Source organism: Heloderma suspectum, chromosome 2 (assembly GCF_057233095.1).
Source record: "Heloderma suspectum isolate Gila_16-S chromosome 2, 16-S_ref, whole genome shotgun sequence".
Lineage (NCBI taxonomy): Eukaryota > Metazoa > Chordata > Lepidosauria > Squamata > Helodermatidae > Heloderma > Heloderma suspectum.
Window position 1 is genome coordinate 300,317,989 of NC_139459.1, and position 19,568 is coordinate 300,337,556.

Below are 19,568 nucleotides of genomic sequence, written 5' to 3' on the forward strand. Positions count from 1 at the left end.
GCACTAGTTATGGTCTGTTTCAAAGCAAGGCATTTCAAATTGTGGTTTATGAAGCTGGCTTGTTTAAACACTAACTATGGTTAGTTAACTATGATCCCCATTTCAGACAGAATGGTTTTACAAAAGTAAAACCAGAAGTAAAAGCTTCCGAAATTCTCCTCTTCCATGAGGAGAAGATGGAAGAAAGCATGCAAGCCCAAGCGCAGGTTAGGCTGGTTTAGTATTATGGCTAAACACAAACATTTTGTACTTTTTCAAAAAAATTATTTCATATGAGAAAGTTAGTGTGTTTTAACATTTATAAATATAACTTAATCATTAAATCTAAGCTGTTTGTAGGAAGAATTTCAATTGTTTAATCTTGAGTATTATACTATCAAAGCACAAAATACTTTTATTTTTTAAAAACTATGTATAAAAATATACTGGCCATGAACTCCCCTGGGAAGCAAAAAAGATAATCCACCAGGAAAGCACATTTTCCTTCAAGTAAGTCAAGTGGCTGTGACGATGTACAGATTAATGCATACACAGAGACCGTTGATAAAGTGGCAATGCGTAACAATCTTCCAATGTGTTATAAAGGTGCAATTGCCTGCAGTTCTTCAGTGTGGATAGGGCAATGAAGTTCTGCTTTACATATTCCAGGCATTAGGGATTTGGTGGCAGCAAGCAAAGGAGGTTCTTCTTCTCCTAGGAGGAAAAACATTCAAAATGTCCTGTTACTTAATTTGTTCAATTTCACTTCAAAATATAGTAAAATGTAACACCATTACTATCATTATTATCATAATCATCATCATTATTCATTTATTTCCATAAATATAAAAAAGAGAAAAGAACAAACACCAAAACAATAAAAAAAATTTACAAAAGGATATGATCCACTCAGATCAGAGATGCCACTAGAACAGAACAAAAAAATTATCAGGAGAACATGTTCTCTGTGGCTTGGATCCGGGGAAGCACAAGCAAAAGTACGCTCACAGAAGAGAACTTTCCCGCTCCTCTCCTCCCACCTGCAGTCCTTTGCACCCCTGAAAAGCCTCTCCAGAGAGTCTGGAGGGGATCATCTTGAGCAGTGGGAAATGGGGCATGGGATCTGCTGGGGGAAGGGGGAATTGCCAAACTCAGGCAGAGGCACCTTGTTCAGGATCCAAGTCTATGAGTTTGCCTTTCACACTGATCTATCGTGGCATGTAAAAACCTGAACATCTCCACTTTTCTTCTAAAGCACATTTCTCGCTCTCATGTTGCAGATAGTCACTTGGGAATGTTTGTCAGATCTAGGTATAGCTCAGAAACGAAGAAGGCCAAGACAGACTTCCAGTGGCCAGGGAATGGATCTTCAGTGCTCTACATTGTTCTCTTGGCCTCTCCCACAATCATTTCACTTAAGGGATTACCTGACTATAGTACTGTCCTAATTAGAGCCTTATACAGATGTTACAAGAGCAGTGTGGCTTCCGCTTCCCCATGGCTAGAACCTATGCTGTTCTGGTAATGTTTCAGTGCACATCTTTTACCAGGATCAAGTGCAATGTCAGCAACATGGATCAGGGTAGTGGTGTAGGCAGTATTCCTGGTTACCTTCCATGATTTTGTCATCATTCAAGCATTATTACCTGAACAGTATGTGGGATCCAGCAAGTGGCAACCATCCCACTCTGGTAACAACTAAATTGGGCCCAGGCGTGATCATTCGGGTTTTTTAGTCGTGTTGGTGCCATTCAGATGTGTTGGACTGTAACTCCCATCATTCTCAGGCCAATGTTGGCTGGGAATGATGGGAGCTGCTGTCCAACATATCTGGAGGGCACCAGGTTGGGGAAAGGCGTATTAGACTGCAGCTTTGGTATACATCTCTCTTTGCTGTTCCATCTTACCCAGTCCTGATGAAGAGGAGACACTCCCTGTAATGGAAGAGGTTTCCATTTGGTCTGCTAGGAGCCCTTCCATTAATGGCAATGATAACTCAGATGAAGGAACAGAAGAATCATAAATTCCAGAATCCCGGGGCATATCGGGGAGATTGGCAGCTTTGACAACATGTAGCAATGGCTGAAGAATGGAGCTACTGATTTGAACATCCTGAGATTCTCCGTCCTCTCCAAGATTCAAATGCTGCATCACACAACGAGAGTCTGAATTTAAAGGAGGAACAATGTTTGCATCCGCTTTTAGGTAAAAATCCCCATCAGTCACTTGTTTACTGACTAAGTCATTCAACACCAAACCAGAGTCAAACTTTTCCATCAGAGGCTCTTGGTAATGTAAAGGAGCTGGGGGAAAAGGAACAAACTGTTTTTCAAACCAGTCAGGCTCCTGGTCAATGTACTGGTGCATGTTGCAAATGGCTACATAAAGGGACCGTCCAGATTTGCTCCTGAAATAATTTCTTTTGCTAATGTGCACAGGATACAATTCTGAATCGTGAAGGCCAAGATCTCTGGACTGTAGATGGGAGTAAAGCTGAGGCAGGTTATCCATGAGCTTGTACTTTGTAGTTAAATCCAGAATACCAGGAATGTCACCCTCGCAGGAGTAATCAAAGTAGACAGCAATGAACTTGCAGAGGTCATGCGAATTCTGCTTTGCATGACGCAGCTTCTCTGATATTGTAGCAATGGCAGCCAGAAAGAGTTCTCCTTTCTCAGCATCCTTTTCCCTAGAACCCTTGTGCTTCCAGTTCTTTTTCTCCACGAAGTATTTCATTCCTTTGGAACACACAATGATGATATATTGGGATTCATTGATTTTTCGATGAAGCCACTCTTTCTGCCCTTCTTTGCAAATCCTTAGATCTTCCCATAAATCTAAAGAAACCTAGAAAAAATAGGTTATAGTCCTTGAATAATGGACTGACATTCAACAATTAACATACCTTACATATACTCATTAATGAATGTGTTTGTATGTGTGCATATGGATTCAGAGAGAGAGAGAGAGAGAATGTGTCTCTCTGTGGATGCTTTCCAGTCAGTCTACTGTGTGTTTTTATGAGCAGTTATTTCCTGTAAGTTTGCCTAAGGTCATGCTTTGATGTTGTTGTTGTTGTAAAAAGCAATAACTGAATAGTAATAGACTTGGAGCTGGTTCACACATCAAGGCAGCATCCGTGTGATAGTCTCAAGTGGGTGGGGAGTCACTGCAGGGCTCGTGGCCTGATTATGCTTGCATGATGGTTCTGCATGGCTGGTGTAAGGCTAGCACAGGTGAATAGCTGTCATGTGTGTACTGACCTGATATTTACCTAGACTATCATCATCTGTGTTGCAAGACCTGCAGTACAAATGACACCTTGCTAGAACAAGAAACTATTTGGTTGCAACAAAGTATTACCTGTGTTACCTATATATGGCCAGTAAGGGAACTTTATATCAAATTGTTATATTTCTTCAAAGAAGACTAAATCAACCGGTCTCCAGCAAGCCAGTTAGATAAAACATTTGGCATAGCTGCTCACTATTTTCTGCAAAGTTATATAATTACAAAATCTGTGGCCAGTTACCTGATCACTCCTGCTGTGGAGAAATTTCCCACTACCATCTATGATACATAGCAATACTGAGAATGTGCAAATATGATTTCAAGAACACTTGGTTACACAAACAGGCACGTCCAAAGTAATTTTTGCATCTTCAGGCTTGTTTTTGGAATGTAGATATGTAAACCATGAACATTTTTCCTTGGAATGTGTCACTCAAGCCAATGAACAAAGATGATCCTCTCAGGCTGGATGGGTTTCAGTAGGGAACCCAATGAGCTCTTAAGATTCCCTTTGAATAAGATAGCATGACACTCATTCTGAGGGAAATATTTTCATATTTATCCATCTATAAAAATAATTCCCAAAGCCATTGCACAGATTTAAAAAATCTTGTGCCCAAAATCAGCACTGGGTCTAAAACCTTTTACACGAAGTACAGTAACAGTATTTTAGTCTATGGTGTGACCAATAGCCAGTATATTCATTTAATCATAGAAGTAACTTTAGTGTCGATATTACAAAGTTTCACCTTCAGCAACTCTTGATCCAGATCCCCGAATTGCTTTCTAAACACAAAGGAATTTAAAATTCCAGTGGCAGGTCAATAGTATGTATACACACTTCTGGTTCATTATATCCTAAACAAAGCATTTATTTCATGCCTCAGAGGGTCAACACCCAGCCTTGTTCTTGGTGTCTGCCCCTTTCCATCTCTGCCTTTGTTAGATCTCTGAGTTTGGATGAGGCAGGAACACCATTTTAGATGGTGTTGTCAAGCTAGCAGTCATTGAGGATATGGGAGTTGAGAGAGCCATTTAAAATGGCAGTAGCCAGTCTGAGGGACCAGCTACATAATCAGTTCAGATGTGTGGTTCAGGGGCTTGTCAGGGGGCCAACTGCTGCTGGTTCCAGGTGAGTTGTAAATTGTAAGCCTGGCTTATTTGCTCCAAGCCTGCATTATGAATCCACCAGAATGCAGGAGAAATGTAGGTTGCTCAAATAGCACTAGCCTGATCCAAATGTCTACAGACGCCACAATGCACTAGGGATGTATAGATTGTGTAAAGTCCATTCTATCTGTGTGTCACGGATTGTCAGGTGCTTGTCATTCCATCATCCTCCCATTGGAGGAATCAGATTTTTTTGCTTCCAAATTTGTGCAAATTCACACTTGCACAAATGCACAGTTGCACAAATTCACACAGGCAAAAATGTGCAAATTCCCCCCAAATGCGCATTTTCAGGCTTAAGCCTAAGGAGGAAATGCGCATTTTTGCCCAGTTTAAAAAAAATGCATATTTTTCTACAAATATTCAGGAAAATATTCAGTGAAAAATTCAGGAAAGTTAGAAAACTGGTCTGCAAGTCTGTAGAATCCGCCTGACAGGGGGAAAAGACTGTCTGCTGCAGAATCCCTGGGTTGGATTCATGAAAATATGAACTCATTTGGTTCCATTGTGGATTTCTCTGATATCCCTAAGATGTACACATGATGCTCCATGTGAGCAAGTCCCTCCCATTCACTTCTGTGTTAGGAAGGCTACATGGAGCTTTGCCGAACACTGAAGTGAATATTTCACCAAAGCCCCATACACATAAATCTAATGGACTGAGGATAAAGCATTTTAGCATTCATTTGCATCCCTTAAAAAAACATAAAAGTTGCAAACATCTCTGAAAAGTAACAAAAACAGAATAATGCAAACAATTACTTTTACCAAGATTTGACCACTAGAGGTCAGACTTGCTGTATAACTCTCATTATACAAATAAATAAATAAATAAATAAACAAACAAACATTTAAATTCATACAAATGCCAATTAATGTAAAACCTCACGGAGACAGGATTAGCACTGTACAAAGAAGACTCTAAATAAATCCTGCAGGCTAATTTTCTTCTCTTATTTTGACTTTGCCAAGTCTAGCTATGTAAAATACATATTTTCACCTAATTCTGATGTTTAAAAAAGAGAGAGAGATGGTCAGAATCAAGGATATTCTGAGAGACAGTATTAAGATTTCAGGGATTTATGCAAACTAAAGTTATTTCATGTTTTAATATGTGTGTTCTACCAGTTCTCTGTCATGGATGGTACTTTTCAGTGACCATTTCTAGAACCAATCATGATGACACTGTGTCCGTAATTTGCGTGTTTATGTACATGTAAGCACAAAGCAGTGCCAACCACTACAAAGACTTTTACCTCGCAGCCACAGAAGTCCTGAAGGAAACAGGCAAAGCACTGGATGACATTAATGTGTTTCTGACAATCTTTATTGGAATAGCAGATGAACACTTTGGGCCGAGGCCGTTGTCTTTCCACATGAAGAACTGCAGAGTAGGTTGATGATTCTGAACTCTCCTCATCTAAATGGGAATAGATATTTTCTAAATTGAAACAAAAAAATTGAAAGTGAAGTATTTTACTATCTACACACATACAAGTGTTGCAGGTTTTGTTTTTGCTTTAGCTTGTAGCTTTACTAGTTTGCCCTTATTCCAAACACATTCCAGTTTTCCTTCCAACTTCAAATGCTATGAAACCAAATTTTCTTCAGACCTTTAACACAGCTGAAGGTAATGCTGCTTTTCAGCAAGATGGATGCCTACTGCCTGTACAGCTCAAGCAGTGTGACAGAAAATGGCATCAATACACAACAGCCGGAAGAATTGAGCTGGCCATACCATTAGGCACAATGAGGCAAGTACAGTTTACTGACATTGGCTATACGCCTAAGGCACCACAGAAAACAACAGCCTGATATACTGCAAATGCAGAGCCTCCTCCTAAACATTACAATAATGCCACTCGAGTGTGAGGCACTAGAGCCCAAAAATTTCTAAGCACAATCTGAAGGGGGGGAAAACTCCACAGTGCTGGAGCAACCCTAGCTTCTTTCAGCATCTGAGCCCAGAGAAACCTCAGCCATTCCTGAGCTCAAGAGACTACGTGACCTAGGTGCCACACAGCAAACCACCAGTGCTGCTAGGATGGATTAGAGTTCCAGCTGTTCTTAGCCAGGAGATGTGGCACCCCACTGAGCTGTGGCACCTGACGAAGGGCTGACCACAGCAGTGTCATTGCTTGCATGCTGCATGACTATCTCGTCATCCCAAGGTGACGTCATCCAAAGGCTAGAGTTTGGTGAGCAGAAGCAAGTTAATTTCAATACAGGGTTATGGCGAGGTTGGAGATTCCACCAACAGAATAGGTTGATGGAGAGAATGTCTGACAACTGAAACCAGCTTTTGAACAAATCCATTTCTTTTTTATGTTAGCCCTGCTGTGGACATTCTCCTCTTAAAATTCATCCTCTAGAAAAATACACACCTTGTTGCTTTTTGCGACACATCACTGTAAAAAGAGTTGCAAATGCTGAGATGACAACCAAGGGAACGGTAATGGCTATTGCTCTTATTGGCCCTGCCCACGGGGAGTGTACTTTGAAAAGGAAAAACAACAACAACACTAAATTAGTTCTCCTCAAACTGAGATACTTTAACAATCTCATCTTGCTATTGTTATTGCTGGCACACGCAAGACAAGCCTATCTTAACTGAAAGCATGTTTGTCATACTGCTACATGGAATAATACTGCACTATATTAATTACGTTTCACTTTAGTCTACTGTAGTGCATGTATCTGAAATACAGACAGCCATTATCCCATTTCTATATAATTTGAATGTTAGAAGGACTAACATACAAATAATTCCTACCCTGGCTTGCTGTACACTACACATTTCCATCAATTATGACAATTCATATAAAATTTACAGAACACTCTGTAGTGAGTTTGACACTGGAAAAAATGGCAAAGAGTCAGGTCAGGTGTTGAACTGACACAATGTCCTATATGCTGTTCATTAAATTATAAAGGCACATCAAGCATTGAATAAAGAGCAGTTCTGTTGTAGGCCCACCATATATTGAGCAGCTTTTAGTAGTTTCTCCTACTAAATACCAATGGGGAGATTGGTATCAAGCAGGCACCAATCCACAGGTTAAGAATTGCTAGCTGTCTGACGCTGGTAAAGGTGCAATCCTCATGTCAAAAGTTATGCAGCTGCTTAAATTTCCTCTGTTTGCTTTACTTTTCTATCTCACTGAGGAGATGGAGAGGGTTTCTCCCCGCTCCCCCCAGTGTTGGAAGGTTGGGATTCTTAGGCATAGGGAGAGGTAAATTATTTCCCTGCCCACAATGCTTTGTGCACTTCCTAAAATATTGGAAAAGGGTTTAAAAGGGTGGGCTGAGGCTCAACCAATTTGGTCTCGCTTCCAAGGGGAAATATGCATGCTACCAGCCTGGAGAACTTTTGGTTCTGGGAATGATGTCTCATATGCTGTTGATTGAGGGTCCCGGCATACATGCAGCTGTGATGAAAGTGTCAGCTTCATTGGCTGAAGAGATATGTGAGCTTTCTTTGTATTTTTGTTCTGCATCCATTTTCTATCAATGAACTGTCATTCCTTTCACAAGTGGTCTAGTTTCATCTCGGTAATCCAAAGAATCTATTTTGATTGGGCCCTGAGTAAATCAGGCCTCCAGATCAATACATACCCCTTCAATCCAGGGGAACCAGCATGCAGTAGGAGGCTATACATATACTGCTATTATTGCAGGATTCCTCCCTGCGTAATGCAGGAACAGTGACATCAGGGGAAGGGTGTGATCAGACCGAATCTGGCCATCCACCCACTTCTCCCAATTAAAGAGGTTTCAGAGCAAAATATTAGTATGGAGTTGGTCAATAATGTTAAAAAAAATTATACTACCATAACCATTTTAGGGCGCAATCCTATGTGGATTTCCAGCAGCCTCTGAACTCGGAGGATGCCAAGTATCCAATGCAGGGCGGGAGGGCAGTTGAGGTGATCTTTTCCTCCGCACTCCCGCCGCCCTGCGTTTCTGCTAGTATCTAGCAGCAGCGCCTTGGAGTGGGAGAGAAGAAGGCTGGGGTAGCCATAGGATACATTGTATCACAGCTACCCCGGTCTCCTCCCCACCCCCAGGAATGCCCCCTTTTCCCATCTCCATTTTCCATGCACGGAGAGGTAGCCCAAGTGGTTCTCTCCATGCTGGCTGCAAGGGGAAAGGGGAGGAAAGCATGGTTTCCTGGCTCCGAAGCCAGAGCCCCGTCTCCAACCTTGGAGCCAGGAAACCTAACTATCCTACACTGTCTTGGGGGCATAGGATCGCTCCCTTAGTAAATCTTAAAAAGCAGCTGCAGACAGTAATGACATGCTGACACATTTTTCTTATGGAGAACAAAAAAATCATACCTGGTTTGAGGGCATAGTGCATTGTTTTCCTTGTTGTGTTGGTATCATCAACCAGCTTTCAAAACAAAACAGGGAAGCTCTCATTTAAAAGTTGTATGGCAATATTTATTTTTAGAGACATGACAAATCACTATTAGGTACCTAGGCTCCAAGAAAGAAGTGAATGCAGAATGCTGGTTCCTTTAATTTTACAAGGTAAGCCATTTCTTGCAGTCCCAACTTATGTAACTACGAATAATTGTGTTACCTCAATTATATAATCTCCTGGTAAGACATTCTGAAGAATACAGCTCGTGACATCTGTATTTTTCTCCTATGAAGAAATGAAAGCATTTTTTTAAAATAAGACATTTGCGCACTTTTGAATGCTAGCATAATACACTTGCATTAAAGGGCCGCCAGTTTGGAAATTCATACTGCTTCCCAGGCATCTAAGATCCATCTGGTATGATAAATGCAAACCCAGAACAAGATCATTAAACCCAAAGACATCAGGATCCTTGGTCTAATAAATATTTTCAGTGATCATACAAAAAGTTAAGAGCTCAGAGCCTATAAACCAAAGCCCCCTGTGAACATAGGTGCGCCTGGCTCTTTTCCTCCCCACAGCCAAGATGACAGCCTTGTGGCGCTCGTAGGCTGGCTCTGCTGGATTGGGGCCAAGTCTATCAGTCAGCCCAAGGGAGTAGATTCCAAAAACAAATACATATGATTGAATGCTATCAGCATTTAACCCAAAGAAATTATAACTGCATTACATTAGTATCCACAGAAAGCAGCACAACTTCAACACACTCTTAGCCCAGATATATTGCTGATGGTTCCCAAGTTGCCAAAATAATAACAATGCAGTAGCAGTCATAACAATTAAAACCAACTTCCATCTACAAAAACATTATCCATGTAATAAACTGATATGTATAGAATACTGCATGTGTGCTTTCAAATGCTCTAACACTAAAGCATAAATACTCTACTGTCTTGTAGCATATGTATATAAGGATCAATGCAAAATGAATTCAAATAAGTGTTATGATCCCACTGTTGTGGGACAGACTGATGGGGGGGAAGCTCAAAGCTCTGCCAGGCCCACTGAAGTCAATGGAAGGGAAATTTATTGAGCCAGGTCTGAGCCTGGTGTAAAACTGTGCCATCAGATTAAAGGGATGGCCACAGATTGAAGGGGTTTAGGATCCGGGGTTAAGTACGCTCCTTCTCTGTTCCAACCGTTTCTTTCCCATAGTTGTGTTCAACTATTCTAACCACATATCTTTGCTGGTGGAAGAGTTCTTTTGGTGGACTCTTCCGCCAACATATCTTTATGGTGCTGGTTTATCTGCCATTCCACTGGCATAACAGAACTCCCACTGAATCCTACTGTTCCTTAACTGATGTCACTCCAGTATAGGACTGCACCCTAAATCTACTAAAAATGAAATCCGCTAGTATTCAGCTGTTAATGTTTAACAGTTTCATGTATATATCATTGTAAATCATGCTGAGCAAACCTGCTTGCAAGTCTTCTGCTTGAAGTGCCCTTCGTTTTTCAGTCTGTAGTGCAGATAATAATATCTGAATCCAAAGTTATGTGGTGCGTGGTCAAAAGACACATGCATATTAAAGCCTTGCTGGGTAACATTCAGATTCCTTGGCTTCCAAACTATCAAGGAAGAAACATTTAGACATGGATTAATTACTATTCAAATAACATTGGGGTGCTGGATTTTCATATAATCCTGGTATGGACAATGCTAAGCAAACATTTCTACTTACAAGGTTTGCAGGCTAAGTTTTCTGGCTGTAGCAGCAATTCACAAGCTAGGAAGAAAAAATATGTACAAAAAAGAATTGTTAAAATCTCAAGTCTTATAAACACTTTACTTTGGCCTTCCCCATAACCCAGATGTGTTCGACTATAACTTCCATCATCCCCAGCCAGCACAGTCAATGCTTGGGGATAGTAGGAATTGTAGTCCAACACATCTGAAGGGCACCAGCAGGGGGAAGGCTGTCTTACTTCATAAAAAGAAGGTCTGATTTCAGAAATGAAGAGATACCCATCTTCCTTTTATAGAAGGTTGGACATAGCTGATCCTGTATCAGCCATAAAATGTTAGGCTCGCATAACAGCTTGAGAGCTACTAGGGAGGGTCCTAGACAACCCCACCCATATCAGAAACCTTGTTTCCAAAGATAAATCTAACACAATGATAGCATTTTCTTATAACTTTGCTGTGCACAATACAAAAAGCAAGAACATCCATACACTGATAAGCTATCTGATCTCACCAAGGGAGAAAGAAAAGGAAAGTAGAGCTACAGGCTCCTCAGCAATAGGTTAACACTGAAGCTTCATGCTGTTTGGCACCCTAAAGAGAAGCTACAAGGGATAGATTCAGATTGTTGCAATTGTCAAATGATAGCTCTGTCATTTGAATTTGTACTTATTCCAACAGCCGGTCCATAGAGCATGTGAGACGTACAAGTGGAGGGACACAGCCTCCGCTACCACACCCAGGACTTTGAATGTGAAGTTACAAGGGTAAGTTCCTACACAGATAGGCAATCCATTCACACACAAAAAAGAGGGTAGACAGGCTGCATGAGCACGGCCCTATTTGCAGAGGCCTTTATACGTGTATGATCCAATTTTCACTAAAGATTGGGAGCATGGTGGAAGAGGAGCCCAAGACTTGCTCTCACACCTCAATGCATACACAGACCTGGTTCATGCAACATGGTAACCATGGTTTGTTAGCACAGCTGTGTTCACACAACAACCCATGATTCAACAACCTATGATTCAACCCATACTCTGGGTTGTCTTGTTGTCTGAACCAACCTCACATGCTAATGTATTGTGTGAACTAGTCCTCTAATGGTCTTTTAACTCCCTAAAAGCAATATCAATCACTGGGAGAAAAGCACACACACAATTTGAATGACATTACAAGAACATAACATTGATGTCAGCTTAATCTACCAAAACTTTCCTAATAATTCCTGTATTGGAGATTGTGACACCCATACCCATCTTCCCTAATCCATTTCAGTTAAGGTATGCTTTGAAGTGGATTTTAACTAGAGCTGGAAGCATGCAGTTACAGCTGCTATCTGCTTTAATTAAGAATCAAGACATAGATATCTATCTATAAAAGCAAAAAGCAATAATTGCTGTTGTACTTACGCCGAGTTCTGAAGAAAAAGGGGTGGTAGTTACTTTCATTCTTAATGGATGGGAAAGGAACAATCTTTACAAAGTAGTCAGTTTCAAATTTCAGATTTAGAAAAGGCTGAGACTCCACTCCCTGCAAGGGGAGAAATTTAAGCCAGTCAGTAATGTATTTTAACACTTCCTATATGGCCACTTCAGTGTGGGGAGGTGTATTTTTCTAATCCAAGTCCATAGTTCTTTTCAGTGCTTGAATTACAGTGGGATCAGCAGGGGACCAGCATCCTTATCTTTTGTGATGGCCCAATTAGCTACTGCCTTAAAGAAGGGTAAGGCTAACATTTCAGTCAGGATTTGACTAAAATTGAAACGAGTTCAGGGTTGGGGATTGTAGATTTCATAAAGCCCCACGCAAGCATTTCTCCCACAATTCAAGCACTACTTCTTCATAAAAGTAGAGACTAACTGATGAAACTAGAGGTCTTTTGACTTGTTCCATAATGTTCCAAAGAGGAGCCCTCTCCAAGCAAAGTAGTCATTCACTTTTCTTCTGGGTCTCCATGGGGCTATTCCTTTGCAGCGAAGAGGTGGCAGGACTCCTGATCATGGGAGCTGTGTAAGCACATTCAGCCAAACATGCTTACAAGCCCCTACATGGACTTGGTGTTCAGTGCGCAAAAGTCTATGACATGGCCAGATGTGTGAGGACGCTAGGGGATGTGGCATGTTTGCTCACACACATTCCATCCCCACTTTAGCCCTATGCATGTTGCAGGCTAATGCCTGCACAGGGATACGGTCACACCTTTGAAAAGAACTGATAGCAAAAAGCCCCATCAACTTTAGCGGGGCTTCTCATAAAAGAATGGCTCTGGGATTTTTGGCCAGGAGATCTAACACCTTATGCAAGATTTCTTTTTTAAACCTAAACAGAGCAGAATATTTCCCTAAAGCACGCTACTTACAGTCCACTTATAACTTGAATTGAGCTGCTTTGGGTCCTTTAAAACCAACTGTTGACACTGTCTCCCTTCTGATTTTAACTCTTCAAGTATCACTCGAAATCCCTTCACAAATTCAATACCTGCATGCATTTAAAATAAAATAAGATGCATATTTATCTGTAGGCTGATTATATATAAAGACATTGGGCAGTATTCTATTCTGCACTAGTGCTAACGTAAATTATGTGGCACTAGCACAAGTTACATCTAGCACAACACCGACAGAGTTTGGTAGCATGATGGGTTTTCCAAAGATGGGTTTTCTGGGTAAATCAGACATGCCAATAGACTCTATCGGTGTTGCACTAGAGGTAGGTTATGCTGGCGCAATAAAATTTATGTTATTTCTAGTACCAAATAGGATACTGCCCATGTATTCATAAGCTGTCTCCTTCCGTGTGACCTCCAGTTTCCTACGATTAATGGAGTATAACAGGAAAGAGTTACACCACAGAGGCTCTCACATGCCTCACATACTGCTGGAAGGGGCTCTGTGATGTTAAAATGCCTGGTGTCACAGTGTGCCTACCCCCCCTGTTTCTTTTTAAGTAGCTCATCAGGCCTGGTGCACTTTTTGTTGCAGAATTCACGCAGAGATAGCCTTCAGTGTAGTCGTTCTGAGACATTGTCACCTGCACGAAAGTAAACAATGGGTAGTATCCAATGTTAGTCTTATGTTGAGTCTTATGACCCATTGAAATGAATGAGACTTGTCACAACTAACTTAATTCCCATTCATTTTGATGAGTCTAGGTCATAGGACTAACACTGGATTCTACCCAATTTTCCCCAAATTTCAGCCACTTACCATTTACAATTTTTGTTCTGTAAGCAAAAAAGAGCCTGGGATATAAAATATCCCAGAAAACTATGTAAACTAAATAAAGTATCTCAGAAAACTATCCCAATGTCATATGCTGGGGTAAAAACCATTCCAACAAAAAACATATGCAGGGAAATAGAATTAAGTGCCTATACAGAGTTTTCTTTTTCAAAACCAAAAAGAGCCTGGGACAAAAAAAAAAAAATCCCAAAAGATCTATTGATTTTTTTTCAATTGGGTGTTTTATTTGTCCCAGCAGACTTAATGTTTTGGGATTATTTAAACAGAAAACAATCCAGGGAAGCAGACTTCTGATACTTGCCCAAAATAATTTGTGTATATTTTATCCTGATGAGAGTTAAATTCATTAGTCAATCAGCATGAAATCTGTAGTTACATTTTGCTCAAAAGTAGGCATCCACAAATGTTGGCTGACATTGATATATGGCCAAAATATGAGATTGCCAGGGCTCTGTCCTTCAGGAGGGACAAGTCCCTTCAGGCTCTGTCCCTGAGTTTGTGCTGTGGAGGTACTTGGAGTACCTCTGAAGGGCCACATAAGGAGGCAAGCACCCGGAGTGCCTCCAAAGTGCAATGCAACATAAAAGAACCCAGCCGCCCGCCCCCCTCCAAGTTTGGAGCTAGCGAAGGGCAGGGGATCGTCCTGACCATCCACTACATTTCAGAGGCACACCAAGTTCCGAAAAAAACGATTATAAAAATGGCTACAAAGCTGTATCTTTGAGAGCAGGATTTTTAAGCAAAGGTGCTTGGCACAGCTGCCCAACAGGGAATCTAGTATATTAAATAGCAGAAGCCTCAGAATGTTTGCTAATTTTTTTAATTGTTTCTAATTTTTCTATGTTGATGATTTTATAATATGTTTTTATTGGATTTTGAATTTTGTGAACCGCCCAGGGAGAGCTTCGGCTATTGGGCAGTATTGAAATTAAATTAAACGAATGAAAGGCAGATGTATAGCTAATTTGGCACTCTGTGGTGTTTAGAGCAAGGATAAAAAGGTAAAGGTAAAGGTGTCCCCAGCCAGTTGTGTCTGACTCTAGGGTGCGGTGCTCATCCCCGTTTCTAAGCCGAAGAGCCAGCGCTGTCCGAAGACGCTTCCGTGGTCATGTGGCTGGCATGACTGAACACCGAGGTGCACGGAACGCTGTTACCTTTCCCGCCGAGGCGGTACCTATTTATCTACTTGCAATTTCTTGCTTTCGAACTGCTAGGTTGGCAGGAGCTGGGAGTGAAGACAGGAGCTCACTCCATCACGCAGCACTCGGGTCTCGAACTGCTGTCCTGCCGACCTTCCGGTCTGCAGTTCAGCGTCTTAACCACTAAGCCACCGTGGCCCCTAAAGAGTAAGGATACCATTTGTTAAAGAAAATGCATTCAGAACAAAAGGCTGGAATAAAAGAGTCTAAGCCTGGCATCCGGTGACTGCGTGCAATTAGAAAGAATGGGGAAGCCTCCTATATTGGAAAAGTACTTAAACCAAAATTGATTACCATAGCTTAACTTTGTATATTTGTCATGTTTGAATTCAGTATTCCAAGTGTGTATGTTTGCATGAGTATCTTATTTCTCGGACCTCAATGATCTTGCGACGGGAAAGGCAAATGAGCCACCCACTGTGTTCTTAATATTTAGAAGAATAAAAGCAGTGTTTGTGCTAACATACAGACCATGAAAGAGAAGAGTTAACGGGGTCCCTGTTACCTGAGATCTTTCAACTACAGTTCTCTCTTGATGCTTTCAAAAGGATTAACCTCTAATCATTACAAGAGAAAACACCAAGCTTTGTATCCCATGGAGATTGGATGCAGCCCAACCTGCAGCTGCAGATTAGCAGTTCAGTAACTGTCTGCACTCTTGGAAGCACTGGGTATCACTTCCACATTCCTTTTTAGTAACTAGTCATTATTTCATATAATGTGTGAACTGTGGTGCTGGAGAAGACTCTTACGAGTCCCCTGGACTGCAAGGAGGTCAAATCAGTCCATCCTAAAGGAAATCAACCCTGAGTGCTCATTGGAAGGACAGATAATGAAGCTGAAGCTCCAATATTTTGGCCACCTAATACGAAGAGAAAACTCCCTGGAAAAGACCCTGATGCTGGGAAAGACTGAAGGCAAAAGGAGAAGGGGACGGCAGAGGATGAGATGGCTAGATAGCATCACCGATGCAATGAATATGAACTTGAGCACGCTCCGGGAGAGAGCGCAGGACAGGAAGGCCTGGCGTGCTATGGTCCATGGGGTCACGAAGAGTCGGACACGACTGAACGACTGAACAACATTATTTCATATACAAATTTAATGCTATTGAATATAATTAATATAATTAAATAAGCTAAAATTTATCAAGCTTTAGACATTTTTCTGTTTCCACAAAATACATTTATTAGTTGTTTAGGCAAGTACATTTCTACTTTCAGCTCACTACTGCAGCCCTTTTAAAAGGTCTAACAACTTCCAATACAATCAACATGGATTTAAGACACTGGGAATTATATATTGAGAGACACAATTGTTCTGGAATTCAATATTTAGAATGTATCTGTGCCTTAAATTACATTTATAAATTCTCTTGGTTACTTGCATCTTTCTTTATTCTAGGAATTACAATTTCATTATCTGATCCAGAAGATTACCAAGCATATCTCAGACACATATACTTGGATGTGAGTGCCACTGCTCTCACTAAAATCTATTTCCAGGCAAAGGGCAGACAGAAGAGACACATACAGTTTAACATAGAGGCAATGTGCCAAGATAAGCACCTTTAAACCCCATTGATTTGAATGGGATTGAATTAAGCACCCTCCCATCCACTAAAAGCAACTCTTGCTGAACTGTATTCAGATGGTGATAATAATGAAGAAGATACAGACAATGCAGCTTTTTAAAATTCCGAGTGTCTTTAAACATTGGAAACAAGTGTCCTTTACATAGGACTGCTTAGCCTGGCTTAAGTAGACTGTGAAATTCCTTTCCTAGCCTTCTCGGTGTTAAGTTTGGTCAGAGCTGGACCAAGTTTTTAGCCTCAATTTTAGAGTGCTTAATTTCAGAACATTTGAAAAGAATGAGATTCTATGCATTGTCCTGGGTGGTGACTACAATTCATCTAGCTGGACTGAAGCAGAAATTGTCAATAGACTGCTTCTCAATAGGCATGTGACTGCAGTTCATTTCTCCCTACTTACCAATGGGATTTGCTGTCCACAGAATTGTTACTGCAACTTGATCAGAGCATGCATACTGGCTAATAGTGATGTTCTGTACATCACCAATCACATGTTTTCCCACTGAATTCAAATAAGGAGTGCAGTCTGAAAAGGAAAAATGATCTGGTTAAATACTTTTAATTCTAGCCTTACCCAAAGACACCGTTACAATAAGTTGTACCATTACAGCTGCTTATGTTCATTCCAAACAAAGATTTCTCAACAGCAAATGCTCCTGCTGTCAATCAGGTCTCTAGTTCAGATAACATAATTCTATTCTCTAACGCATCTTCCCCAACCTGGCACCCTCCAGATGTGTTGGATTACGGCTTCTAGCATCCCCAGTCAGCATGGCATGGGAGGTGATGGGAGCTGTAGTCTAAAACATCTGGAAGGTGCCAGGTTAGGGGAAGCTGCTCTAACCAATTGCTCTGAGCTCACTACCATGACTTTGCAGCCACCCTTAAGGCTGGTCCAGAAACTGCAGCTAACGCAGAATGCAGCAGCTCGACTGTTGTCAAGGGCTGCCCCCTTTCAGCATGTAACACATCTCTAGTGAGGGAACTGCACTGGCAGCCTATTTGCTACCATGTCAGGTTTAAGGTTTTGTTATTGGTGTATAACAACTTGGGACCAGGATACTTTGGAGAGCTCCTTCTCCCTTACCAGCCTGTCTGGTCACTGAGGTAATCAGATGAGGCACTCCTGGTGGTTCTGCATGAACCTCCAGTCCGTTTGGAATCCACTCAAGAGTAGAGCCGTTAGTGTATTGGCTCCCTCTCTATGGAACTCCCTGCCTGTTGAAGTCAGGCAAGCCCCAACATGGTTTCATTTTTGGCACCTGATGAAGATATCTTTATCTAAACAAGCCTTCTCTGACTAACCAGCCACATTCAGATTGGCACAATCTGATTTTAAAGGTTTTAATTCTATATTTCAATAAATAAATATAACCATAAATTAGCAAAAGCTGCCATTCTCAGTTAATTGTAGGAATCCTTAAGTAGTGGCCTTAGCACCTCTAGCTTGCTCAGTTCTTTGTTAGATGAAAACGATGTTCTTGGTATGTATAATCTCTTATTCTCAATATCCGCATATACATTTTTCCCCCTAGGATGAAAGCTGATTAATATTCCTAAAGCAAAGAAAGAAAGATTCAAATCAAATACCTCTGAAAGCTGCAGATAATTGTGTCTTTGAGAAATCTACCACTTGCTATATTACAAAGGCCAAATATTGAATCGCTAAGAGCAGATTTGGTACTGTTACGTGGAATTGTGCTGCAGCAATTCAAATGAATGACAGCAAGATCTTCCTATTAGTAAAACATTAACCTGTCTTTTAATAGGTAGTTTGAAGCAAGAGCTTCTGACAACATCTGGATCCAATTAATAGCTAGCCTTGCATTTTGGATCCATGTTGCTAGAAGGTTTGTGCTCCAAAATGACCATCCGCCAAAATCTGAGATCTGTAGGTTAGAGACATTTCTTTCAGTTAATAAGCAACTGGAAACTAATTTCAACTTTGAACAAATTATCTCAAACATTTCAGACATAAATGAAGGGTAATTATTTGACACTCCTGAAGAATTCCATGATAAAATAATTCATGCTTAAACTTGCTATTAGAGGTCTTAATTTTTTATTTATTTATTTACAATATATATATATATATATATACACACCGTTCCACATCAAAGATTTCGGAGCAGTGAATGGCAAGATAAGATAATAAAACCTCATAATTAAACAATTAAACAATTAAAACATTTTAAAAGAAGAGATTCTGAACATAATAAACTGTGGCTGGTCACTCAGGGAAAGCCTCTCAAAATAACAAATTCAGGAGGCGCCAAAAGCAACACAACCTTGGCGCCTGCCTGACCTCCAAAGGCAGGGAATTCCACAGGAAGGGGGCCACTACACTGAAGACTCTCTTCCTGGTGGACTCCAACCGGGCCATAGGTCCATGTGGAATGCCAGGAGCGTGCCCTCCGATGACCTCAGTGACCAGGCAGGTTGCTAAAGAAGAAGGTGCTCTCTCAGGTATCCTGATCCCAAGTTGTTTAGGGCTTTGTACAGTAGTACTAATACCTTAAACCTGGCCCGGTAGCAAATAGGCAGCCAGCGCATTTCCCTCAGCGAAGTAGCTACATGCTAAAAAGGGGCAGCTCATGACAACAGCCGATCTGCTGCGTTCTGCACTAGCTCCAGCTTCCGGACCAGCCTCAAGGGCAGCGTCACATAGAGCATGTTGCAGTAATCCAGTCTTGAGGTTACTAGTGCCCGTACCACTGTGGCAAGCTATCCCTGTCCAGGAGAGGCCATAGCTGGCGAACCAGCCGAAGCTGGTAAAAGGCACTCTGAGCCGCAGCGGCCACTTGGACCTCCAGCAACAATGACAGATCTAGGAGTACCCCCAGACTACGAACATGATCTTTCAGAGGAAGTGCAACCTCATCCAGAACAGGCGATGTGCCTTTCTCCTGGACTCGGGAACCACTCAATCACAGGACTTCCTCTTGCCAGAATTGAGCTTCAGTTTATTGGCCCTCATCCAG

The 19,568-nt window shown here is 41.3% G+C and overlaps 1 protein-coding gene across 1 annotated transcript in view; it reads right to left on the bottom strand.

Moving 5' to 3' along the window:
* Positions 1-363: 363 nt before the first annotated feature.
* IL17RD (interleukin 17 receptor D) overlaps positions 364-19,568 on the bottom strand; it is a 71,601-nt gene continuing 52,396 nt past the window's right edge. Inside the window, exons 3-13 of the mRNA XM_084832476.1 lie at positions 16,988-17,113; positions 12,915-13,033; positions 11,965-12,085; positions 10,551-10,595; positions 10,286-10,437; positions 9,025-9,090; positions 8,778-8,832; positions 6,825-6,935; positions 5,697-5,881; positions 1,887-2,826; positions 364-693 (exon numbers count right to left, since the gene is read on the bottom strand). Of these exons, the coding sequence (XP_084688602.1) occupies positions 578-693; positions 1,887-2,826; positions 5,697-5,881; positions 6,825-6,935; positions 8,778-8,832; positions 9,025-9,090; positions 10,286-10,437; positions 10,551-10,595; positions 11,965-12,085; positions 12,915-13,033; positions 16,988-17,113 (2,036 nt within the window). The 3' untranslated portion in view covers positions 364-577. The remainder of the gene's footprint in view (positions 694-1,886; positions 2,827-5,696; positions 5,882-6,824; positions 6,936-8,777; positions 8,833-9,024; positions 9,091-10,285; positions 10,438-10,550; positions 10,596-11,964; positions 12,086-12,914; positions 13,034-16,987; positions 17,114-19,568) is intronic.